This window comes from Gorilla gorilla, chromosome 9, assembly GCF_029281585.2.
Source record: "Gorilla gorilla gorilla isolate KB3781 chromosome 9, NHGRI_mGorGor1-v2.1_pri, whole genome shotgun sequence".
NCBI lineage: Eukaryota > Metazoa > Chordata > Mammalia > Primates > Hominidae > Gorilla > Gorilla gorilla.
The window spans coordinates 128,906,193-128,933,292 of NC_073233.2; the positions used below are offsets into that span (position 1 = coordinate 128,906,193).

The 27,100-nt window shown below is 45.8% G+C and overlaps 1 protein-coding gene across 3 annotated transcripts in view; it reads left to right on the forward strand.

The window, feature by feature from the left end:
• Positions 1 to 25,327, forward strand: part of GRIK4 (glutamate ionotropic receptor kainate type subunit 4) — a 477,203-nt gene extending 451,876 nt beyond the window's left edge. For 2 of the 3 annotated variants that reach the window (XM_055356137.2, XM_055356138.2), the window contains exons 18-20: positions 3,597 to 3,725; positions 18,533 to 18,651; positions 22,318 to 22,771. In XM_055356137.2, the coding sequence (XP_055212112.1) occupies positions 3,597 to 3,725; positions 18,533 to 18,651; positions 22,318 to 22,674 (605 nt within the window). In that variant the 3' untranslated portion in view covers positions 22,675 to 22,771. Of the gene's footprint in view, positions 1 to 3,596; positions 3,726 to 18,532; positions 18,652 to 22,317 lie in introns of all 3 variants that reach the window. The other variant, XM_031016481.3, reaches the window with a different exon arrangement.
• Positions 25,328 to 27,100: the final 1,773 nt, after the last annotated feature.

Consider the following 27,100-nt stretch of genomic DNA (forward strand, 5'->3'; position numbering starts at 1 on the left):
CCCTTCACACACACACCATAGAGAGCCCGTGCTGTAGAGGGTTGTGCTGGTATGAGGGTGTTCTTGTACAAGGCAACAGGGGAAGAAGCAGGAACCGAGGCCATCAGACTCTGGGAGAAAATTGGTATATGGTATGCTCATCTTTGTAGTTACAGTACACATCCCTGCTGTTGATCTTTACCTTAGCTCAAAACTGTAAATTGCAGGATTCACTCACACCTGTGGAGTGTAACGAGCATGGGCTGGGAGTCAGGCAGACCCCGGGATGTGTTCTGGTTACTGGCTGTGGTACCTTAGATGCATTCTAGCCTCAGTTATCTAATTCATAAAATTAGGTTTCTAATACCTACATTACAGGGTTGGGAGGATTAAACCTGATAATCTAGTTAGGTGCCTTACCTCAGTGTCTCACACTGAGCCTACCTTGGGGTATATTAGTGTCCTTCTCATCTCTTCCATGGTTTCCTATGTTTTACGTATGTATTTATTTATTTATTTATTTTTGAGATGGAGCCTCACTCTGTCGCCCAGGCTGGAGTGCAGTGGCGCTATCTAGGCTCACTGCAACCTCCGCCTCCCACCTCAAGTGATTCTCATACCTCAGCCTCCCGAGTAGCTGGGACTACAGACGTGCACTACCACACCCAGCTAATTTTTGTATTTTTGGTAGAGATGGGGTTTCACCATGTTGGCCAGGCTGGTCTTGAACTCCTGACCTCAGGTGATCCACCCACCGAGGCCTCCCAAAGCGCTGGGATTACAGGCATGAGCCACCGCTACTTGACAAAAGCAAATGACTTAAATTCTGATCAGAAACAAAGAAAATGAACATAGGTAATAATATGGTTCATCCCTGAACTCTGTAAATTATGGCACTAGGAGTTCTGTGAACTGTGAACTGGAGGCTTCACTCTGGGTACTCAGAAACCTGCACACCCTCTATATGCTATTATATTTCATTGGTGTCCACTAATAATACAGATTATGGACACCTTTGAGGGATATACTCGCTGACATTTTGTTTCAAGATGGTAGCGTGAACTGCAAAATGAACTTAAGGCACACGTTGATGATACTCTAGCAAGTTAACAAATTTGAACTAAATTTCAAATGCTTCCAAAGTTTTCATGGAACAAAACTATGGAGAGTTGGGGTAAGATAGACCACAACTCTAGAAATTTTCATCAATAACCAAGGAGAAATGGAAGGAAATGTATTTGCTCTATATCTGACATGACACTGTTTTCACATGTTCTCTCACTTAATAGTCCCCCCTGCAAGATAGATGTGGTTATTCCCATCCTATAGAGGACAGAACTCAGATTCAGAGCAGATAGATTACTTGTCCAAGGTCACAGAATAGGTAGAGAAGCTGAGTGTGAGCCTAGGATGCTTGTCTCCAGTCCAGTAATTCATTTACCAGACCATATTGCCAATGGGTCCTATCAGCTAGAAAGGACAGGATAGGTGGGAAGGTCTACTCTGAGCTAGCCCAGCTTCCCACATGAGGCTGGAAAGAACATTACACAGTTCATTGATGAGTCAGGATTTAGGTCCAGCTGGGAGTATGCCCAGGAGATACAAGCATGTATATCATTCTTAAGTGGAATGTAAGAGCCTAACTATGGAATAAGCAATGTGGTTGGACCCAGGAAAATTAAGCGAGACAGAACAAGGAACAAGATGGAAAATTAATCAGGTGGCTTAGGAACTAAGTAGGTAACCAAGGAGTAAGCAGAATAGGCCTTTCATGTGGCCCCTGGTGTGTTCTGAGGTTGGGTTGAACATGCCTTGAAACTGCTTGAAATGCTTTGCTGGGCTAGACAGTTCTCTCTAAACCTGAAACGTTCATTAGTCTCACCACCTAACAACATCTGTTAGACAACTCGTTCATGTGTCCATTCACTGCAGATGTGTAATAAGTACTTACTCTACATGAAGCTCTGCTGGTGGTTGCCCAAATCACAGACACACATCCAGTGCTGCAGGCTTGGGGTTTGGGCGTCCAAGCATAGTTGTGTCTATAGTAGGGAAGGTTCTACTGTGGAGCTGTGGACTGTCACAGTTGGAAGAGATCTGGGAGATGTTCTAGTTCCTTGCTTCTTAAAGTGTGGTCCACGGCCCAGCAGCATGGACATCACCTTGAGGCTTGCTGGAAATGCAGACTGTCAGGCCCCACCCCAGGCCTACTGAATCAGATTCTGCAGTTCAGCGAAATCCCCAGGTGATTGCAATGCACGTGAAAATTTGAAAAGCACTCATCTGTTTGTTCCAAGCTTCTGCCTGATCCTTCATGGTAGCCTTTCTCCTCTGGGGCATCTGTCCACATCCAGCCTTCATGGAGTTTGGGCAAGGAAACTGGGCAGCTTAGTTGTTTTCCAGCCTCTTGGCAGCTTTTTCTTAATAATCTCAGGCCTCCGCTTGTGCTGGGACATTGAGCTTTCCATGGTTTCACTTAAGCCTGTTTTTGTGATTAAACCTAAATTCTAGAACCAAAGCTCCTTGACAAAATTGCCTTAGAAAAATTTAAAAAGAATGGTACTGAACAGAAAAAAGCCTTCTTTTGAGGAGGGAAGGAGGAGTGGGAGAAACAGGGTGATGGACAGGCCAGTGGGTTCTCGTGCACTCAGCAGGCAGTGCTGAGAGTGGGGAACACCTGGTGACCTGATTCTCACACTCTGGGGTGGCTCTTCTCTCATTGATTGGTGACTTCTCTGGATAAACAGTTGTCAGGTGTAATGTAGTGAGAGTTACGAGTGCCTAAGAAATTAATTAATTTATTTATTTTTGAAACGGAGTCCTCACATTCTGTTGCCGAGGCTGGAGTGTAGTGGTGCAATCTCAGCTCACTGCACCTCCGTCTCCCAGGTTCAAGCAATTCTTCTGTCTCAGCCTCCTGAGCAGCTGGGGCTACAGGTGCGCACCATCACACCCAGCTAATTCTTGTATTTTTAGTAGAGATGGGGTTTCACCATATTGGCCAGGCTGGTCTTGAATTTCTTGCCTCAAGTGATCCGCCCATCTCAGCCTCCCAAAGTGCTGGGATTACAGGCGTGAGCCACCGTGCCTGGCTGTGAGAAATTAATTTAAATAAAGTAGAAATTGGACACACCTGACTAAAAGGTTTGTGTCACAGAAACACAAACTTTGGCCTCCTGGAGGTGGATGGGATGCTTTGCAGCCAGCGTCGTGTGTGTCAGTGGGCAGGTTGTTTAACTTGGATAGACCATCTTTTTAATTTAGAAAGTGGTGGTGCCTGGCTGGGGAGGTGGATGGCACAACTGCCTGGAAAGCCGTTTCTTGACCCATCTTGGGGTGTTTGGCCATGGGCTGGACGTGCCAGTCAGCATGGAGAGAAGGGAAGCAGAAAAGCCTGAGAACATTGCGTGAAGCCAGAATGCCCCGCTCTTCCGGGGGAGCCCTAATGGAGTAGACAGCACTGGCCCCATGGGCTCGCCCCACCCGCTGCATCTGTCTGTCCCCTCTCGAGGTGAAAGCAGGCAGGGTGGCCAGGAGGTGTGCCGGGAAGGGGAGCAGAGTGACACCTAACAGGGCATTCACAACCTGTGTCCTGGGCTCTCCTGTAACCCCCGCAGGCTCGGTTTTCCGGGACGAGTTTGATCTGGCCATTCTCCAGCTGCAGGAAAACAACCGCCTGGAGATCCTGAAGCGCAAATGGTGGGAAGGAGGGAAGTGCCCCAAGGAGGAAGATCACAGAGCTAAAGGTAAGGACGTTCAGGGCCATCCTCCTCCTGCCCTAGAGGACCAAAGTAGCTTGTTTCTCGTGTTCAAATTCCAGGTACAAATAATGACTTCTAGGACCCATTGAGAACGGCCTTGGAAGGAACCTAGGTATAAAGTGGGCTGGCGGGGGATCAGGTCTGTCCCAGGGTCTTGCGTATCGCAGGCACCCAGTGTCCACCCGGCTCCCAAGTCCTAGAGGCTCTGCCTCCATGATGTTTCTTGAACCCAGCTGCCTCTGACCCCTAGCACCATGGCTTCTACCCTGGCCCATCATCTCACACCTGTGCAGTCACAGTCGCCTGGTTTCAGTTTCCCATTCTTGCGTCTCTACAGTATATTCTCTGCTACTAGCCAGAGTGATCCTTTTTAAAAATGCAAACTCGATGGCAGCATTCCCCCCACAAACCTCCCAATGGTTTCCCATCCCACTGGGAATAAAATTCAGGACGCTGTGTGATCTGTTCCCCCTCAGCCTTCCTCTCTTCTCTGTGGTCCCCAAGCCTCCCATCTGGCTCTTCCACCCCAGGGCCTGTGCACCTGTTCCCTCCTCCTGGCCTCCCCTCGAAGAGCTCTTCACTCCCACCCTACACATTTCTCTCCATCACCTTAGCCCCACCTTATTTCCCTTCTCAGACCTCATCGCTACCTGATATTATATTTCTTATGTATTTGTTTACTTTCCACTTCCTCTACTAGAATGTAAGTTTCATGAGGGTAGGGTTGGTCATCACAGGGCTGCCCAAAGAGCTGGACATGTGGATATTTTATCGAAAGGATGAACAAATGTTAAATTAGGCTGAATAGAAAGCAGTCGCTTACTGAGATGTATGGCTAAGAAGTGTTGACGGTCCCTGAGCACCCAGGATTTTCTGTAGGGGAACACTTACCCTAGTTTGCCCAGGATGGTATAGTCTTGTTTCTATCTCTTGTAGATCAGTGAATGCCTATAAATTATTTCTAGACAGCGTTCATTCTCAAAGTGTCCTGGTTTAGACAATAAATCATATGGTCACGTACCATATCTACTACTCCATCTACTGCAGCCTTGTTAAAATATGCAACAGATTTACCTGTCCACGCTCTGCCCGAGGAAGACAGCTGAGGAGTAGAATGAAGGATATCATGTGCTTGTCTTTTCTGCTCAGCATGAATGATTGTCCCTGATGAGACAGTGAATGAATAACTATGTGATTCTCAGTGTCTATACGTGGATCTCTATCTTGCAAGAAGAGGTCTCAAGAATATGGATATACGGAGCAAGTATTTTTTATAATTTAAAGGAAATGCTGCCCTCAGAGGAACTGAGTGAGGCCACACACTTCTTGGCTCTTCACTCCCCAAAGGCCAGAGCTGACCATGGGGAAAGCAGTGGACATGAATGGACACAGGGCATGGGCAGACCTCATTTCAGTCTCCTCTCTACCAGTTGTGAGTCTGTGAGTTTCAGCACATTAGTTAGCAGCACCGAGCCCTCATTCCTTTATCTGTAAAATGAGTTCAGTAAGTAACACACTGTAGGGCTGCTGTGAAGGGAGAGTGAAAAAGCACAGAGCTTGGCTCATCCCTGGGCCCAGTGTATCACAGCTGTGACTGATCTGCACCCTAGCACCGTGCTCTGCTGCTCTCAGAACTTCAGGGCAGTCTGATTCCATCAGCTGCCTGCAGAGGAGTTACTTTCAAGGGTCAGCCAGCCATTCCATCAACAGGGATATGCTGAGTGACAGTGAGGTGTCCCAGCACATCACACTCCTGGGAATAAGAAAGCTCTACAGGCTTACCAGCAAGCATCTTAAGGTGACTTCTGGAAACAAAATTCACTTACTTGAAGTGGTTAGCAAACAATTCTTGACACTTGCCAAATTACAGTTAAATACTGGGGGGTGAAGTGCGGAGATTACTTCTGCTTGTTCAGAGTAAAATAAAATGGGGGGGGATGCAGAAAAAAGTGTCAAGGCACTTTTGTGGATTGGATAGAATAAACTAGATTTTGAAGATGCCCAGGACCTGAATAGGTCGACACCGTGGGAGGAGGGTATTGCAGGCAGATACGCACCTTGAAGATGGATGTGGGGCAGGAGTCAGCTCTGTGGGCAGGGCTGTGTGCAGGGGCACCGGGTGGTCCATGTGGAACAGATAAGAATTTGCATTTGGGGAGTTGGGTTGTGTAATGGGTTTGTACTAGGGAAGGTGTGGGTAGCAAAATGCTCCTCCACTCTTTCCCCCAAAAGAAGACACATGGATTGGAAACATGTGACTGGACCTGGAATAGCTAAAATAAAGTTGGATGATTGTCAGCATATGTTAATGTTGCTCTATGATAACAATGAGTTAAAGGATGGCGGGAAAGAGCGCCGTCTCTCCTCCATCTGCAGGGAAACAGCAGTGGTATTGTGCTCTGGAGCTTTCTAAAGTGGAAATGGAGAGGTGAACCTGGGGCCTAGAGCAGAAGGACCTTCTGCTTATCAATCCTTCCTCTGATTGATAAGTGAAATAGAAGAAATGTGTAGGTATCTTTCTTCCTAGAAACCCTTGATCTCCCTCTCCCCTCACCACAGTGGGTTGAGGGCCTTCTGTGACTTTGGACAGAGGTTGAGGGCCTTCTGTGACTTTGGACAGAGCACTCAATGCACTATGCTGCAATCTTGGTCTCCTCTACTCAGTTGCTGGCACCTTAGACCCAGACCCAGTATCATTTGCTTCTGTGGTCCTAGCCTCCCCAACAGAGCCAGGCACATAGTAGTTACTCAGTGTTTGTGGGATGTGTGATGAAAACTGCTGCTAGCTGTCAGAAGCTACCAATTGTTGTGTTTTCCTGGGTCATGCTAACGTGACTCATGAGACTGTGCTTGGAGTTACTTTCCCAAATAGCCCTCGCACCAGGAGCTGTCCGCTCACACTCAGTTGTTCCTCTGAACAGCTGACGGAAGGCGTGCGGTGGTGCAGAGGTGCTGGAGAAGAGGGAGGCTGGAGCCACACAGGAGTGGCCAGGGGCAGTGCAGGGACCCTCCAAAGGATCCTGTCATTGACCCATCAGGTCCAGGCCTCAAGCTGTGGTCAGCTCCAAGTCTCTCTTCTCTCCTCCTCCTTACTAGTCCGGGATTTCCTGCTTTCCTTTCATTTTTCAACCCTATTCCATTTGATCTCTTGAGCCTTTGTTTCCCCTTTAGACTTGCTACTGAGTTGATCACATCTTTCCAGTTCCCCTTTTCCTCCCTGAACCCTAAATCCAGCCCCAGGACCTCTTGCTTTGTGTACTTAGTCATGTGTATTGATTTGCATCTCCTGCTCATTCTTGTGGAGGAGCAGAGGGCAGCCCCATTGGCAAGCTCTGGGAAGGGGATCCAGGATCTCGGTGCCTTGCAGTCTCCACTCACGGACCTTGAGTTAGACCATCTCTCCCATTCCAGATCTCGCCCAAAGTCCAAGGACCCTTTCTTTTGTTCATACCTCCCCACCTACCTCTTAAGAATGGAGCTCATTAAATGTTTACCCTCCTGCGTACGTGTTTGTTCTACTGACAGTCACTAGGGTGGTTCTCTTCCCTGAGGCAGTTTTGATAGGTTTTGAATGGACATTGGGTCAAATGGACTTCACTCCATAGATGCCCTTGTGATAGTAGACACTCTGAAACATCTTTGAGCCTCAGTTTCCTTCTCTGGAAAATAGAGGTAATAATAGCATGGCCACCTCCCAGGGCTGTTGCGAAGGTTGAATAAGATAAATCAAGCATTCAGCAAAGTGCCTGGCACAAAGTTTATGGCAACGAATTTTATTCCAAAATCTAGGCCTGAACGAGCAATTAAGGCACAATGAGAGGTTTAAGTAGTGTCCCCAAGCTGCGAATGTGCCCATTCATCCATTCTCCCTAAGGCTGAAGGGCTCTTCAAAAATCAACACTTAAGACATATATTTTCTGTCTGTTGACATTTTCCCCCCTATAGACAATAAGCAACTCAAGGACAGGGACTGTGTCTTATTAATTTTTGTGTCCCAATGCCCAGAACATCACCTGCCATCAGTATTTGATGAAACAATGAACAACAAATGAATAGATAAATGAACAAGTGAATGAGCAAGCATCTCAAAGTCCTCCTGACTTTGGAGGAGGAAAAGTCTGGAAAGCCTTATCTTATGATTGTTTCCTTTCAAACGGGTGCCCAGCACCCCAAGTGTTGCAATGGAAAGTATTCATGTAGTTCTTATTGCTGCCAACAAACAGCGTGGTAAACTACTCTGTACCAGGCACTGTGCGAGGCTCTGAAATTACCAAAAGGAGTACAACCTGGCCTTGCCCTTAAGAGGTTTAGAAGCTAGAGAGAGACACAGATAGTTGCTGTAATGGTTGCAGTGTGGGAGAGTTTTAATAGCGGTATAAAGAGAATGTCTGGAAGCCCGGAAGAGGAAGTGATGAATTCTGTGGAATGGTCAGGGAAGGCTTTAAGGGCACGTGGCCTGGACCTGGAAGCATCCCTTAGGAATCGCTGCTTTAAGACTGTTGTGAGGCACAGGTGTTACACTGACAACTCGGTTTGAATAGGTAGGATGAGGTTGGACTTAAGAGACTGTTGAAAACCGGGTAAAGGTACTTGGACTGCAACCAATCTGTCTCACGCTTTTTCACAGGAGGAACCAAAAGCAGAGGAGACTAAATGGGAGCTGCTGGGGATCTAGGACATTGTGTAAAGCAGCCTACTTGTTCAGAAATTCCTGGAAGTCTTCTGTTCTGTCCTAAAAATACATGTGAATTTTGCATCTTACTCTGTGATACAGGCATATTTATTTAATGTAAGAATTTTTTTTCCCACCCAAGCCCTAAGTAAAATCAGTGTCCCAGGAAGATGCCCCATCATCATGCCACAGCTTTGTCAGACTCCTCGGCACACCAACAGTGCCCTGGACTGGGTTTGGGAGCATTGGCAGTAGCCGTCAAAGGTTCTGGGGTGAGATGTGGCACATGGAAAGCTGGTGTGGTGGGATGGAATTCTGAGCTCTTGGCGGCATTCATGGTCCCAGGGGATAGTTATTGCCTCGGGAGAAATCAAGTCAAATTATTGGCTTTAAGTTCCAAAATAAGTTCTTAAAGCTCACAGCAGAGATAGTGTCCTTGGAGAGCGAGGTTTTTGATTTGCTAGAGAAGTATTTTGGAATACAGAAGGTTAATTCCTAATAGGATCTGGTCAAAAAGTTAATGCTAGAAGTTAGAGTGAAAAAAAAGAGAAAGAAATAGAAGAACCAGGCCACCAAGTCTGCAAATCAGATAAAAGGATGCCCTGGCCAGGACAGGAGCTTCTGAGCAGAAAAGGACATGTTAAAATGTGGTTGGTCCCTGCCCTTCTGGGAGCCGGAGAGAGGCAGATATCACTCCCAGAATTAGCTGGATATTCCAAGAGTTCTAAAGAGATTTTTACTTGTGCAGGGGCTGTGGGTGGTACATGTGGAGCAGAGAAGAATTTGCATCTGGCGAGTCTGGCTGTGTAATGGGCTTGTACTGTGGCATGACGCATATTTCTGGAGTTTGACAAACCCCAGAAATATGTGCCATGCCTTAGTGAAGTGGGGGACATAAGAGGCGGCACGTAGGGACCCAAGGCAGAGGGCCCAGTGAAAGGCCTGAGTTTTCCTTAACTCCAGACAAAGATATTGGAAATCTAAGTGGACTACGGCATAAGACCAGACACCTATCCCCACCCCAATACAATGACACAACCGCAAACCTGAAATACATCCCGGGAAGAAGAGGGAATGGAGAAGACACTGGATTTAAGTGAATTTAAACATGAAATGACTGAAAATTCTCTATGTTTTTGGCCATGTGGTGGAAATGGAAGTTGGAGGTGGAATAGAAATATAAAGTTATAATTGTTGCAGTTGTTGGCCTTGGAAACAGTTCCGCATCCACAGAGGTCTAGATGGTTCCACAGTTTTTGGAAGACTGTGCTGACAGTAGAGTTCAGGATGGAGGGAGAAGGGAGGCAGAAAGGGAGATCAGGCTTCCAGGAAAGATGGAAAGAAGTGAACAGGAGGCCTCTCTCCACCACACTTTGGGACCAAATGTTCCCTGGCATGAAGGAGAGAACTGAACAGATGAAAGGGAAAATAAACAGTGGAAGTCATCCTGTCCAGATCCCAAATGCATCTGAAGATTTCTGGGTGCTATCAGCCAGCCAGTGTTAACTTGTCTCTCTACGGTCATCCTTTGGAACAAGAGGTTGAGCTATATTAATAAGAGGCAATGTTTCAGAGTGGGGCTGTCTGGGAGATGCTATGCAAATCACTCTGAAAGCCAGGACTTCAGCTACTGTCCCAGCCATAGCTGCTAGTGCCAGTTTAATGTGGCGGCCCCATTTGTGCCATGGCTGGAGCCCAAGCAAACATTACTCAGAGAGGCTAAGAGGCTTCTTGGCCAAGCGAAACTGCACATGACCTCTTCCAAGCCAAATAAGAAGCACTAGCCCGAAACGGGAGGTGCCATTGCTTGGTCTCTCTCTGATAAATTAGCTGTCAAACTTACTATGGTATATAATTCATTGTTCAAGGGATTTGGAAAAACACGACCAACATGACCCAAAGATCTCTTCCCTTAAATCATTTTTTTTTTTTTTTTTTTGAGACAGATTCTCATCCTGTCGCCCAGGCTGGAGTGCAATGGCACAATCTTGACTCACTGCAACCTCCACTTCCTGGGTTCAAGCAGTTCTCCTGCCTCAGCCTCCTGAGTAGCTGGGATTACAGGCGCATGCCACCACGCCCAGCTAATTTTTGTATTTTTAGTAGAGATGGGATATCACCATGTGGTATCCCATGGTGATACCATGGTCTCGAACTCCTGACCTCAAGTGATCTGCCCCCCCTCGGCCTCCCAAAGTGCCGGGATTATAGGCGTGAGCCACCACACCCGGGCTTTAAGTCTTTAAGTGTTCACCAAGAACCGAGACCTAGGAACATTTTTTTCCTGTGTCTGAGACTGAACAGAGGGCAGTAGTTTTCACCTGCTTTCCCAAGCAGCTCTAAATTTGCTTTTTAGAATTTGAATCAGTTGGCTTTCACGTGTGCCTAAAGGAAGGAGAGAAATATGGAATGGGCAGAGAGGGACAGAGGTGAAAGGAACTATGAGTGGGTCTGTTTTTCAGAGACCTCTGAAACTGAGAGTGGCTGCAGTTTTAATTAGAATGTACCAGACGACACGCCAGTGCCTAACATAATCCTTTTCTAGTTTGTTATCCTATTAAAATTCGAGAAATTTCAAAGAAAAGGAACTGGTGCTTACCTCACTTCTAATCCAATATTACAGCTCAAACATTACTGCCAAATTCCAGAGAAGAATCCTAACAATGTGGTGATGCCACCAATCCCGAGTCTTTTTGCCAGGTCTTGCTTGCCTCTGGTAAGAGCCACAATATTACCCCTTCGCTTCCTCGCCCCCTCTGACTCTCCCTGCCTGTAGCTGGGTGGCTGTCCACCTCCCTACCTCGCTAAAAAAATGAAACGGCAGATCCTGTGGAAAACTGGAGATTACAAAAAGGAACAGGCTCCATTCCAAGCTGTTTCATTTTCTTCTGCCTTTTCTTTTCAAAAAACACTTATTTATTTATTTTCTCACTTAGCTGCTATAAAAAGAAAATATCGCTAGCCACTCACAGATGCTGGCATCCCAATTCAAGGAGATTGGATTACTGAAGTCTTTGCAGAACAATTGCTAGACAAAAAGGTGGTCGGTGAACTCCAAGGAAATTAAATACCTTTATCTTGAAAAACATGAGCTCACAATGGGGCTTCAAAGGAACATAAATACACCACCAGGCTGTGAAAATCAGGGTTCCCTTTCAAGAATGGAAAAGAGGCCAGTGGCATTGACTCACAGAATCCTTGGAAAACAGGAAGTTTGCTGTCTGGCACGGTGGGAATGGAAGTGTGAGACATCTTAGCAAGAGTGGGGGTGAGTGATGGGAGTGGAGGGGGCCCTGGGGATGCTTCCCTCTCTCTTTCTTCTCATGGGATCCAGCGTGGTTATCCTGGTTCTCTGGTTTCTCTGGAGAGAGCCGAGGCTGGAAACCTGAATGTGGGAATTTAGATAGTGTTTCAGAGAGATGCTGTGGAGGAAGCCTCTCTCTGATCAAATTAGATCTATTTTTGAGAGAGAGAAACTCCAGAGGGATTTCCAGAAACCATGATCAGAACAGAGGCAAATGGTGGCCCCATGAGTCTGCAACAAAGCAGGTCAGAATTGTTAAGACTTCAGCTCACTGTTGTCTGGAAACTGGGCCAAGATTAAGCCAACAAATCATCGATTCAAACATGCGATGTCATGTTCTGAAGGACAGAAGGGGATTTTATAAGCTGAGCTGTAGCTCACACGTAGACCCCCTCACCTCTGCCCTGTGTCCCTCTAGAGGTTCCCAGGAATGTGTTCAGTCATTAGGATGCCAGGATGAGTTCTGTAATCACCCCCCTGCAGCATGAGTGGATGCCGAGTGAATGGGAGAGGTGGTGTGGAGTAGACGGGAGGGGACTGGCATCAGTTTAGATCCGGGCACTTCCACTTGTCAGCTGTGGAACCTTGGGCAAGTTACCTAACTCCTCTGCACCTTGGTTTCTGTGTCAGGAAAATGGAGGTAAGGGTAACACAGGGTAACTGTAAGGATTGAGTTAAAACATTTAGCATGCTGACTTTGCTCATAGTAAACACTCATAAAGGTCAGCTTTATATTTATACAGAGCATTAGCTTTGGAATCAAATTGATCTAGAATTCACGTTATGAAAACATGAACAACCTAAGTTCTCTGAATTTCTCTTTCTTTAACTGTAAAGTGGGGACAATGGGCCTTCTCTATGGTGTTTTTAACGATAATGGAATGAGATAGCAAATGAAAAATAGGCACTTGAGCTCATATTTTGATGGATTATAAGCAACCTCCCATAGCTCGTGTTTGGATAAATTGCAAAATTTATCAAATACCTCTCCCATCCCTCTTCTAGTTTGAGTCCCTTTTGCCTACTTTTCTCCCATTATTCTCTCCAGAATGTGCTAGGTCTAGTCACCAGATGCCTTGGTGAATACAAGAAGAAATGGCAAACTTACCATTTCAACATGATGAATCACTTTGAATTTTCTGGGAAGATCATGTAGGTCAGTTTATATCGGGGCACATAAAGTTGCTATTTACAATAATAAGTCCCTGGAGATCGGACTGTTTGATACACTTGCATGGCTATAGGTGAATATAGTTCTGAAATAGAAAGTGCTTGAAAGCCATATGGTTCCAAGAATCCATGTTCTTGTCCAATGCTCTTGATGAGCCAGTGTGGCACAGAGCTTCAGCACCTAGCATAGTGCCCAGCTCATGGAAGCTCCTCAGTCAAGATCTGTTGACCAATGTCAAAGAGCAAATACATTGTCTCTTGCTGGGATCTCGTGGCACTAGTCAGTCCTCTGTGCAAGTGGATTCTCTGCACCTGCCTCCATGGCTTTTGTGGCTTCTGCCTTTTTTCCCAGCCTTCCTTCACTTTTTGTTCAAAAGGAGCTTTCCCTCTGTATTTTAGTTGCAGATTTCCACAGTGGTTCGTGGAGATATGTGAGTGTTTTAAGGGCTAGGACGTGAGTGTACCTGAATCCAAGAAGTGGTTATTAGCCAGACAGAACCAAAGGAAGAGCAAGTGGGTGGGTGGAGATTCACATCTCTTCACAGGTGCTCTCTTCCAGGGTGCCATTCCCCTTTGTAGTTCAAGAGACAAAGAACATTATTCATTTGCATATGTGAACTATCATTTTGTGGGCAAAATATTTGCGGGCAATCTGCGGGTGACACCAAAGTTAGTATTTAGCCAACCAGGAGTTTGTGGGGAGAGCGTGATTCTATTTCAGTGAATGCAACTGATTGCTGGGGCATAGCTGAGCCTCAGAGACTCAAGTGTCAGGAGAAAGTCCCAGTTTGTAAAGCCATCTGCCTGCATGGCTTATGTGTGGTCCCATCTGAAGAAGGGAAGGAAAGAGATGACTAGATGTCTTCCCAGTCCCCCTTGCCAGTGCTGAGGCATCTGTGAGTGCCGCGTGGGCCTCGTAGGCTGGAGGGAGTTCACATCAAGGGCCCCTTCTGATGAATGTCGATGTGCTGTGGAAGGCATTTGACTTCTAGAGAACGACTGATGACAGTGTTAAATGGAACTGCTGCGCTCTCCGAACTCTCCCTTCCCACTCCTCGCTCCATCTGTTTTTCAACTCTGACTCTGCCAGCAATCTATTCTTGCTTCCTCTTTCCAATAACTTCCTCAAGGCACGAATGGTATACAAGCCTTGCTTCTATGAGGAGGAGGCCACTCAGCCAGGAATCAGGATGCTGAAGCCAACACCCATGATTAACATGCTGGCCATGAAATGCGAGAAGCTGGGAAAGAAAGACTATGGGGTGTTTCAGTGACTCATGGTTTCTACCAGCCTCCTGTTAAACCTCAACTCCCCTCAAAGCTTTCCCTGATCTAATAAAAATTATCCCAGTGCAGGCCACATGCCTGTGAATAACTCTCCCAATACCCCCACCCAATACAGGTGGTCCATGTTGTGAATTGCTCATGTCAATATTCAGTCCCCTTTAGCCAGCACTCAGTACAGTCTGGGCCATCTTCCTCTGTGACCAGGCTGGAGCACTCAACCAGGGCAGAGCACTCAACCAGGGCTGTTATGTTTTACCGTTATTTCAAACCAAATTCAATTAAAAAGGAATACATACGGGTCCAGAGCTTTTGGTAATGCAGCCCTCTGCATCTGGAATGTCTTTATCCTCTTTCTTTCTGCTCATTCTTTCCACAAACATTTACTGAGCTCCTATAATGGGCCAGGTACCATGACCGTGAGGTTATAGAGTTGAACAAGGCATGGTTCTTCCCCTCAAAGAGCTCACAGTGTAGTGGGAAATCCAGATATATAAACTAGTGTATTATTTTATGCATAATAGTGATAAACAAGGTATTATTAGTAAAACACAAAAGTAGTATACCTAAAAGTCAGGTAAGAGTAGAGAAGGCAGCCTGGAGGAAGTGACCTCCGAGCTAAGTCTTAAAGCAAAGGTTAAGGTTAGCCAGATGTGTGTCTGGGGAGTAGGGGTAGGTTCCAGGCAGAGGAATTAACAGGAGCAAAGGTATGGAAGGTAAGAGCAACGATGCTTTGTGCTGGGAACTATAAACAATTCTGTGTTACTTGAGGATGTGTCACAGTTAGATTTTGCATTTCAGAAAGATCAGTGAGGCAACTGTGTAGTGTGCAGAGTTGAGGAGGAAACAGCTACAGGCAGGGAAATGGTTTTAAAGGCTACTGCAATAGTCCAAGCAAGAGATGGTGGGTGCCTGAACTAGGGAAGTGGCAGGAGGAATAGGGAGAAGGGTAAGAAACTGAAAAATATTTAGGAGGCAAAATCAGCAGGACTTGGTAATAGCCAAGACATGGAGGAGAGGCAAGAGACCAAAGGTAGGAAAATGAGAAGAAAATGTGCCCCGGGCCAATCAAAGGAGATTGAGGAGATTGGAAGAGAGCAATGAGCAATGGCTTTATAAAAAGCCAAGATGGGAGTGTGACTGACAGTGTCAAGTGCTAACAAAGGTCATGCAAGATCAGGACTAGAAAATTTCCATTAGGCTAGAAGCAAAATGTTCATTGGTGACCACAGCAAGGGTGGTTTTAGTGGTGCAAGACAAAATTGCATGGGGTGAAGATTGAATAGCAAGAACAAAAGTGTATTCAAAACAGAATTATTTTCTCCTTTAGATCTCATAGACAGAATTACTTGGAGCTTAAAAGCTTTTTGAGTGTCCAAATTATGTTTGAGGTCTGAATAAAAAGTACTGGCTTCAGAATGCAAAAAGGAAACTGCAAAATTAAATGAAGACATGTTTAATTAAATATCTCCAAAATGTAACATTGTTTCAACTTCATTAATCTTTAAATTTAATATTTGTAAAAACTTCATTACATGTAGAGATAATTTTTTGGTTAGATTTTTAACTTTGCAACATTCTTTTGTATGTATGTGCAATGATTGCTGAGAAAGCACAGCCAGTTGTAAGTTAACTGTTTCTTGCCGCTCAGTAATATCAGAAGCAAAAATTTTTAAATGCATTTAACGTAAGATCTGGGTACATTTTGTCCTACTTGCTTTTATGTGAGATGGGTCCTCCAAATGTAAGTGTTTTTAAGGGCTTTTAGAAGGTCTTAAAATAGTTCTGATGTAGACAACTCTCCAAAAGCTCGGCCATGGAAGGAGAGAGAAGTGTTGGATTAGACAGAGTTGGAGAGAGTAAGGAGAATTTCTTTGTCTTTAAGGAGGGAGAAACATGAGTATGTGAATGTGCTGAGGGAGAGAGCCAGTGGAGAGAAGATTGGAGGAGGACCAGGGAGGTGACTGATAGGGAGGCAGGGGGCACAGCTGGAACACAGGTAGCAGAAGAAGACCTAAAGGGGAAAGAAAACCCCCTCTACAGAAACAAGAGGAATGCGAGACCCTCTGCAAGGGGGCCCTTGTCCTGTTTTCTTTTGTTTTTGTTTTTGAGATGGAGTCTCACTCTGTTGCCCAGGCTGGAGTGCTGGGGCACGATGTCGGATCAAGTGGCAGCCTCCACCTCTTGGGTTCGAGTGATTCTCCTATCTCAGCCTTCCGAGTAGCTGGGATTACAGGTGTGAGCCACCATGCCCAGCTAATTTTTGCATTTTTAGTGGAGACGGGGTTTTATCATGTTGTCCAGGCTGGTCTCGAACTCCTGACGTCAAGTGATCCGCCTGCCTTGGCCTCCCAAAGGGCTAGGATTACAGGCATGCACCACTGCATCCAGCCCCTTTTCCTGTTTTCTATCTCGAGCACAACTATTGCCAAGTGATGGGGGCATCCTGTAGACTCTCAGCAGTCACTTGGGGACTCCAGTTACCTGAGCAGGTGGCCGTCCTTCATGTCACCATTGTCATTTCCCCATTCACGGGGGATGTCCACCCAGCCTCCCTCGACAGGGGCTGGCCAGAGAAGGTAATTTATCCGTGTTGCACAGATACACATCCTAATACTCCAGTTCTCACCACCCCTAAATCTGTGGGCTGAAGTATCTGCCTACAACCCCAGCCAGCTCCTCGGTACATTCCCTTTTAAGTGTCCCTTTTTCATCCCCTCCTTCTTGTGGCTCTTGATGCTCCTGGAGTGAAAACTTTCTACCCAAATGGCCCAGGTTAGAGGGACAGGTGTTAACGTAAGATGTGGGTGCATTTTCTTCTACTTGCTTTTATGTGAGATTGGGCCTCCAAATATAGGTGTTTTAAGGGCTTTTTGCCCATTTAAGCACCTTCCTCCTGGAAGGTAGAATTGAGTTTTTAAATGATCCCCTATTTTTGATTGTTCAAAATACAGGATTCCCACATTCACACAGGTACTCAAGAGTTGACTGTGGTCCTACAGATCAGAGTGTATAGTTCATTTGGTGTGTTCATCATGTGAGTCCTCAGAGTCGTTCCAAGCAGATTTTCAGTTGTAGGCAGGGACAGCTACTGCACTGTGTTATTTTAAAAACAAAAATCAGACATCCACTTAGGGCTTTGTGAAAAGAAACCCTGGGCATACTGAAATGGCCATAGACCTATTTTTCCAGCTTTCCAAGGTGCAGAAGGTAGCGTCGATTTCTGATCTGGCCCTGTGACTCATCTCATAGTGCCATGCGAAGCTGACTGCCCCTGACACTGACGAGGCTCCATGTTCTGTGAGGACACTACTGACTGAACATTCAGATGTGCAAGCATTCCTGAAAAACACGGGACACAAGAGACCCTCCTGGATGAAAGACGCCTTTTGATTTCTGATTGTGGCCCCAGTTGAATCAGGGTGTTTTGTGTTTGGGTTTCTCTAATGCCAAAAAAAAAAGCATTTAATTACATAGCTGAACTCAATGTTTGACACAGTGGAAATGAAACAGCCATATCATATCCTGTAAGTATTTATTGACTATATACTGTGTGCCAGGTATCATGCTTTGCAATGAGGACATGACCAGAAACAATATCTGACTCCCAGGAACTTACATACTTGCACAATGCTTCTAAAATTACCAATTTGTAAACTAATTTTAGGAATGACTAGAAAAGAATCACCTGTGAAACTTCTGTAAAAATACAGATTCCTGGGCCCCATGTCCAGAGATAGTGATTGAGTAGGTCTGGGGTAAGGACTGGGAATCAATATTTTTAGCCAGCTTTCTAGGCAGTTCTGATGGCAGCAGGTTTGTGAACCACTCGTTTGGTGGGATAAAAAGTTTTACTTTCCAAATAAGTATTTTAGTAACACGTTGACAAAGATAGGTAAATATGACTTTTTCTATCCGTGGTTTGGTCAAAACAGTTGCTTTTATATCACATAAATACAATGTTAGGAAGATTGAGTAAAACTTTAATGAAACTATTAGAACTGACAGGTATTTTGGTGTCATGTCTCTCTCCATAAGCTGTCAGAGTTTGCCTGAGCCCTTTTCTTAAATGGTCCTCACCTCCCAGCCCCAGACACCCTTTGGTAGGCTTCTTGCCAGTGTCCTTGATTGATGGCAAGATCTCTCTCTTCCATTTTATTTCAACTATGCTGCATTTTTTCCAGATAAATAATTAAATATCTTCAAGGACTGGGTGTCTACATGTCAAGTAGATGCATGGGTGTCTACCTGAGCATCTACCATACTCAAGTTCTTGTTTGAATGATTTTAGTATTTTTGATAAAATGATTGTGTCTTCCTGATCTTTTACAATATTTTTCATTTGTTATCACTTTCTTACAGGCCTGGGAATGGAGAATATTGGTGGAATCTTTGTGGTTCTTATTTGTGGCTTAATCGTGGCCATTTTTATGGCTATGTTGGAGTTTTTATGGACTCTCAGACACTCAGAAGCAACTGAGGTAAACTTTCAAAGGGGTATGATTGATAGTGTTGGCAGATGGGGTGAAGTTCACAGGCTCATGCACATATAAGGTTATTTCAGACGCTTACCACAGGAAGTGCAGCGAAGAGAATCCCAGTGCCCAGCAGAGGGGATTTGGATCAATGCTTCATTACTTAGTAATTATTATGAACAACAAAGCCTTCTAGAACTATCATTTAAGATATAGTTGAGAAAAATAGGTGAAAGTACCAGGTTACTATGGAAAAGACAACCTCAGTCCTTTCATTCTGAGTATGTTTTTGCCTTGCAGGGAAAGATCCTTAGAGATATCCCGACTCATGTGAACCCAAGAATTTTATCCCCCTTCTCGGGGATTTTGAATAAGTTCAATTCCCCAGCTGTGGCTTAGAGACAGGGTTAACATAAACTTTACCCAGGTTGAACAGTTTGAAAAGAAGGAAGAAGACTATGCCACTCTTCTTCCAACCCACCCCAGGGAAGATATATAAATCCTTACATGTTAATTGCATTATTAGATTTTTTAAAAAGCTACATTAGCCTCTATCTCAGTCTCCCAACTCTGAATCTTCCTAAAAACCTTTCCTAATTGGCACTGGGAAAATATCTCACAGCAGGACAAACAGTGCCCCTGGAAGTCTGTGGAGTCTGGCCTCACATGGGGCCTTAACACAACACTGCCTGCCAGTCCTGGTCCACTGTGCTCAGCCTCTTTCCTGTCTCCTTGTAGGACTTCCACGCCGTTGCCCATTCCTCAAGCCCCTCTGCTTCTGCATGCGTAGAGCTTCATTTTACTTCCCATCTCCCAAGAAATCAGGAGTGGCTAGCCCTGAATTAAAACCCCCACTAAACATCTCCCCACAGCTCAGCCACCCTGCAGCTGCAGCAGATACCCCAGTCCTCCTGCTGTCTCTTCCTTGATCCTGTCTTTCCTCAGCTGCTCCAGGATTCTCCTCTTTTGCCCCTGTATTTTTTTCTGCCTGCTCTTTCTCCAGTCCACCATTATGAACGTGTCTGGCATATTTCAAAATAATAGGAAGATTACTGTTGCTCTTGCTCTATCCCTCTCCTCTTCCAAACCAAGGGGATCCAGCTGAGAGAATCTCAGTCTCTATCACCTCACTCCCGATTTGGTCCGAAACCCAGGGCAGCCTGGCTCCTCCCTACCCCTGCACCGAAAGGCCGACGCTTAAAGGTCTGACCCCTCCCAGTGGACCAAACCAAAGAGAATCTACTGGGCCTTATTGGACTTTGGTGTGTCCCTTGATGATGGGGATACTTTCTTTCAGAATCCCTCTTCCCTTGCCTTGCGTGGCACCCAGCTCTCTTGGTTCCCCTCCTGTTGCTGTCTCCAGCTTTACTGGCTTTTTCCTTTTGCCCACCCCTTAAAAGGTGGTGGTCTTACTTATTCCCTAAGACCTAGTTCAGATGTTCCCTTCCTTGTGAATCCTTCCTCATTTCTCCTGCTGTCTCCCAGCAATTGGTCATCCTCCTTCTTCCTGACACCAATGTAACCTATGCATGAACCACTTACACACCACGTTGCAGTTATTTTGGTATCAGCCCCCTACTAGAGATTGAGCTGCCTGAAGTAAAGACTGTGTCTTTTATCCCTGTGCTTGACATGCAGTAGACAGTCAATAAATCTACATTGTTATAGTATTGTCACATGTAATAGATTAGGCAGGTGGTACTGTTTTTATTGTAGTTATCACTAGAAGCACAGAGAGGTTAAATGACTTGCCAAGAGTCTCTGCTATTTAGTTAACAATTGGGGGGTGTGATGGGGGCCTATAATCCAAGTCGGGAAAACTAATGTAGGCCTTATTCCATTAAGTGACATCACCTTTCTGTAGCTGCCTCACATTTTGTTATTCTCCCCAAAGCTCACCCATGGTCTGGAAGTATATTGAAAAATTCAGCAAGTAGTTAGAGCAGTCCCAATAGCTAAAATAAAGAGTCAGTGCTATGTTAGCGATTTGGCTGTGGTAGAACAACTGTCCCATTGGTAGAATTGGACGAAAGAACATTAAAGAACTGAGGACTTCTGCTCCCATACGGTCTAGGAAAGTGTCCTTTCAACTCAGAGTAGAGCACTCAACAGAGCATGTACAGGCTTGGAGTTGATAGGTTTAGGTCCAAATTCAGAGTCAGCTATTAGTCAATTTTTGGCAACATACATAACTTCTCTGAGCCTCCATTTCCACATTTGTGAAATGGATATAATAATAATAGTAATAGTAGTAATACGGGCCCATCGGCCAGGCACAGTGGCTCACGCCTGTAATCCTAGCACTTTGGGAGGCCGAGGCAGGTGAATCATGAGGTCAGCAGTTCAAGACCAGCCTGGCCAACATAGTGAAACCCCGTCTCTACTAAGAAATACAAAATTTAGCCGGGTGTGGTGGCACGTGCCTGTAATCCCAGCTTACTGGAGAGGCTGAGGCAGGAGAATCGCTTGAACCCAGGAGGTGGAGGTTGCAGTGAGCTGAGAGTGTGCCACTGCACTCCAGCCTGGGCAACAGAGGAAGACTCTGTCTTAAAAAAAAAAAAAAAAAATGCAGGCCCATCTATATTCTTTTTTTTTTTTTTTTTTTGAGATAGAGTCTCAGTCTGTCACCCAAGCTGGAATGGAGTACAGTGGCAGGTATCTTGGCTCACTGCAACCTCCGCCTCCCAGGTTTACGTGATTTTCCCCACTCAGCCTCCCGAGTAGCTGAGATTACAGGCACACGCCACCACGCCCAGCTAATTTTTGTGGTTTTAGTAGAGACAGGGTTTCACCATGTTGGCCAGGCTGGTCCCGAACTCCTGACCTCAAGTGATCTGCCTACCTCGGCCCTCCAAAGTGCTGGGATTACAGGTGTGAGCCACTGTGCCCAGCCCTATCCTGTATTCTTCATCCACAGTTCTGACACCTAAAAAGCTTGGAGAGTTCCAAGTTCCTTGTAAGTTTGATGCAAATGCACTCAGTGGCGACGTGGCTTGACTGATGTTTGTGGCCTTTATCTCAAAAGGTGTGAGATGTTGCTACAGAAATATTAGTGGGTTTGAATTCAAGTCTGCCCCAGACCCACTGGGTGTGATACATACTATACTGTTTGTGCTTTGTATTACCCTCCTCTTGTTTTGGTTATCATGAGGATACATCCACCTCTTGCTATAACCAGTTGGCTAAAAGAAATAAGAATCCTTAGCCTAAGGAACAGAATGTTCATAGAGACATGGTGGCCTTTTCAAATACTTGAGAGACTGACATGTGGTGGAGGAATTATTTATTTAGTAGGCTTCAAGGTCCAAACTTAGCTGGGATCAATGAATGAAAATTTCAGGGACAGAAATTGTTAGCTCGGTAAAAGGAAGCAGCATTTAATGGAAATGTGCAAAAAAAAAAAAAAAAAAAAAAGTGAGATCATTGTCTTTGAAGGTGTTCAAACAAAGATTGGAGACCAGCTGGTGGGGCTCTTGAATATGGTATGGAGGGTGTTTGAACATTAAATGGGAGTGGAGTGAGGAGATGGACTGAAAGGCTTTTATCATCTTCATACTTAAGATGACACGATTCTGTGACCGCTGCCCCCCTCATCCCTCATCCCAGCGGACTCGCAGGGGGCCCACGGGGGCTGGTTGAGAGGCTGGGCCCTGACCTCGCTGTCTCCTCCAGGTGTCCGTCTGCCAGGAGATGGTGACCGAGCTGCGCAGCATCATCCTGTGTCAGGACAGTATCCACCCCCGCCGGCGGCGCGCCGCAGTCCCGCCGCCCCGGCCCCCCATCCCCGACGAGCGCCGACCCCGGGGCACGGCGACGCTCAGCAACGGGAAGCTGTGCGGGGCAGGGGAGCCCGACCAGCTCGCGCAGAGACTGGCGCAGGAGGCCGCCCTGGTGGCCCGCGGCTGCACGCACATCCGCGTCTGCCCCGAGTGCCGCCGCTTCCAGGGCCTGCGGGCACGGCCGTCGCCCGCCCGCAGCGAGGAGAGCCTGGAGTGGGAGAAAACCACCAACAGCAGCGAGCCCGAGTAGTCCCGGAGGCCACAGGACGCGCAGAGGCCGGGCGGGGCGGGAGGGGACGGGCGGGGCGGGGCGGGCGCTGCTGTCAGCCGCCAGCCGGAACTTGTACAGCGTCGACACCTCTCCAGATTTCGGATCCAGTCACTTTTCAAAAAGATCAAGGAGCCTGACGCCCCAGCCAGAGACCGCGCCCGGTCAGGGAGCAGGGTCCACCCGGAAACATTGCACCTAAAGGGCAAAGGACGGCCCTCCCTCCTGGGCACAAGGACCCATCTTCTCCCAGTGGGTCTTTCCCTCTCGCCAAAATAACAAGAGTATAGGGTGGGGGGTCCCTACCCAGACCAGTCCAATGAATTGGTGGAATCATCAGTTGAATTTCCCCCTAGTCAGGGGCCAATGTACCCTCCGTCTAGTTCTTACAGAAAAAAAAAAAAAATTAAACAGGGAAGTTTTTCTTTTCTGGATTTGTATATTTTTGTTAATGTTCTTTTCCCTTTTCTTTCCTCCTCTCCTTTTCTTCTTTGTCATCTTCTCAGTCCTGTTAATTTGTTTTGTGTTTTTTGGAGGGGGAGGCTGGGTTAGGGAATGGAAGCCTAAATAATCCCTATTTCTTCTTTTTCCTGAATTTTGGAATATTGCGTTACCAGTGCATCCGATTTCAGGTGCTTAACTCTCTGTATGGTGACTGAGGGGCCTGCAGGAGCACAGGAGAAGGGGTCTTGGGAAGAATCAGATGGAGAGTCTCAAATAAAAGTCCATTGCAGTAAACTTTTAGATGCCAAAAAGCAATTAACTCATCCTATACTCAGACCTTGAAACGCCTGGAATGTCAAGGGTTAATCTGTCTTTTCTTTCCCTTTCTCTTTCTGTCACTATTATTGGGTTTGATTTGATCTTTTTGTGAATGTAGTCTCTGAAGACAGACGGGAGGAGAACACAATGCACAAAGTATCCTAGGACTTCGTTTAAGGAGCGGAAAGAGCAGATAGAATTTTCCCATACCATGGCCTTGGCTTCCGGTGGAACGTGCCGTTCACAGAGGCGGAAGGACTAGGCCACCCCGTTGGTATGGTGCATACTTTGTCAACTGTATCTCTTTTCAACCAAACTCAAATGAGTGGTTGCCTATGAAGCCAGACCCCCAAGACTATCATGGATTGGGTGGTTTCTTGCTACTTAGACGTGAGACCTGGGTGCAAGTGTATGTGTGTGTATGTGTGCGCGCATGTGCGTGTGTGTATTTATTCAACAGAAAGACCTTAAGTATTCAAGAATTTGCTAGGTTCCTGGGAGAGAGGTGGAGTCTCCTAGTCAATACACGGGCCTGGGAACCAGGAACCCTTGAGTCGTCACCTCAGCTTGAGCAGTAGCCCTCCCACCTTGTATGACTTTAGGTAAAGCATTTAACTTCTCTTCCGTCCACCAAATAGGAGTTACTGATGCTGTCCAGGTTACCAGGTGACTGCTAGTGACTGCTCTCCATGTGAGAAGTTTGCAGAGTCCAGAACACACATCTGATGGGAGGGGTGAGGCTTTCTACAGCTGCTTGACCTTTGCTTGGCTTCACCAATTGGGAGTTTCACGCAGAGAGTTCTCATTGGCTGATGGAAAACAAATTCTATGCAATTTCTGATTGTAAACTTAGAAAATTCAGAGAGAAACAAACAGCCGCTACCAACCACCTCCACCTCCACCACCGCTGCCACCACCTTGAATGGAATTGTCCTCACTTTTGTTGCTGTTGCAAATGTACTAAAATAAAGACATCTTTGGAAGATGACGAGCTTAATTCATGTTTTTGCCATTTGGGTTGGTCGGCATCCTCGTTATGCCAGGACAATCAGTTAGGGCTGCCGTCCTGGGGGCCAAATGGTACCCTGATTATTCCTGTGAGGGATACTCGTTTTGTCCTCACCTGACCTCACTCATGAATTTGAATCCTTTATCTTTTTTCTCTTTAACCGTCAAATGACAACAAGCTGTGCAAGACACTTGTGTCTTTTTTTAAACCTTGCCTTGATCCTCGTGGAGAAACGTGGATTTGGTGGGAAGGGCACCCGAAGGCCAGCTGACAACAAACCCCAATGGTGCCACTCTGCTCCAACCTGCAGCTCCATCCTGTGCTTCTGACAGACAACGTGGTTCCTACTGTCAGATCACATTTGGGGCGGGAAGGGTGGTTTTTTAAAAAAACTCGTTTTTATGAGCAGGCTATCTTGATCAATAGCAAACTTTTTTTAATGGATTAGTGAAATAAATGTCCCCATGCATCATTTATAGTCTGTTTCTTTCTCCGTGTGGAATCAAGATAAGACTGCCAGCACTAGACGGTTTCTGTTAGCTGCTGAGACCAGGGCCGCACCTTGCTCAAGCTAGTGGGTGAATTTGCAACCAGCTAATACTCTTCCTTGGTTTGGTTCCACTTTTTATCTGTTGGTTGTTGGCTTTCTTTTCCATTCTGTATTTTCTATCTGACTCTGTATACTGTATAAAGCAGTTTTTTCTTGTCTGTTTATCTTTCTTCAACTGGAATATTTACAATAAAACAGAAACAAACCCTGAAATGTTAGTGATGGATGACAGCTGTTTGGGTTTAGAAAGTATGGTTCAGTGTGTCTAATATCCAGGTACTAGACTTGAAAAGCAAATAAAATCATAAACCCACTTTTTGTCTTCCCCTCCACCTGCCCTCTCTGTCTCCTTCTCTCCACCTCCCTCTCTACTCCCCCACCCGCTTTGGCTCTTTGTTCAGATCCCAGAAAAGTCTAGGTGGCTTCTTTCAATTTTTAGTCCTAGGAGCCTGAGCCAATCCGCCCCCCCATCCCCAAAAGCGGATACATATGTTAATGAAGTTCAGGATTCCTAGGGTTTTGTCTTCCTAAATGCACTTTCACAGAATAGTCATCTATTGATACCTAGGGTAACTCTAGTCAGATATCACCCCAGATTCCACTGGGAGCTTGAAGATTACATCAATTAAAATATAATACTTTGCTTTATTTCTTTTAATTGCTTTGCAGGGCCCCAACCGTCACAAGATCTCACCTCAGAAACCAGGTAGAGTGTAAGTTGAGCATGGAGAGGGCCGAAAATCTTTTGGCTTCCTCTAATCCACTGCTCATATGAGAATATTCTTCCTGGGAACTTGCCAGCCAGCTCTCTTATTGGTTAGGTGAGACTGAAATATCATGATAACCAATCCACCTGGGGCCACTCTGTGAAAGTTTCTTAGTTTTGGATTCCAAGGAGTTTAATTTTCTTTTGGAATCCAAGGGGGAACTTCCCCATGTTGTAGGAGTCAAGTACACAAGGCCAGAAAAGGGCTGGGGCATTTCAGAAACACCAGATTGGTGGTTTGAGAGAAGCTTGAGAGACTCATTTGTGGCCCTCCCACCAATGGGGTGTTCACAGCAAGGTAAAACAGTCTGGAAATGATAAGGGAGATTTGAGTGCCTGACTAGTTGTCAGCTCTCTTGGGGTAATAACAAAGAGGCCTGTTTGGAAAATTCAGAGAAGGAATCTTTTCATAAAAAGATTTTGCTTATAGCTAATGCTTCCTATGGGGCCTTCTCAAAGAGAAATTAAAGCGCCATGAGTAATTCCTTTGCCTTTCGGTGAATGGTGACTTTCTCCCCACAGGCAGGTCCCCACAGTGGCCAAACAGAGAGTGCCCTCAGGAACTGACAACCTGCCCATCCTAAGGTTTGCCTCAAAGGCTGGGGATAGCATGCTCTCCTAAGACTTTTCCCATAGGGGAAAAAGTTGTTACTGGGTGTGGCTTCCAAAGGAAAAAAAAAACTCCGAATTTTAGAGCCTACATGGTCAACAAGCTTGTTGTAATTTGAGGGCAATCAAGCAAGAGAAATTCCGCCACTACCGTAAGAACATTATCATTCAAGTTTTATGAATTTCATACTAATTTCCAAATCTGGAGAATGAATTAAACAAATACGAATGTTACCATTCAACAAACAGCAGAACTAATGCTGAGATCAAGAAAGAAAGGAGTCTATGAAGGCAACGAAGTAAAAAATAAGCTCTCTACCAGAAGTGGCAGAAAATTAAGGCCCCAAGAAGGGTCATAAAAAAATTGAGCATATACTATAGCCATAGGTTAACTAAGCATATGCATATATTTATTTCATTCACCAGGATTTACCGAAGCATGTCAGTGCATTGTGACTGATGGTGTACCAACTGGGGACTTGGTCCTATTTAAAAGTTAGACTAGATACAGATGATGGATGACAAATCCCTCCATCATCTGTATCTAGGGCAAAAGATCCTCCTGTAGAAAATTAGCTGAAGATCTTGCCCATTCTTCAGTATTCCTTGTGCCCAATCAAATGTTGTCTCTTGGTTGTCAGGGAACACTGGCACTTTTCCATAGATTGGTGAGTGACCTGGAGAGGGTATTTACCTAGCACCCAGCACCACA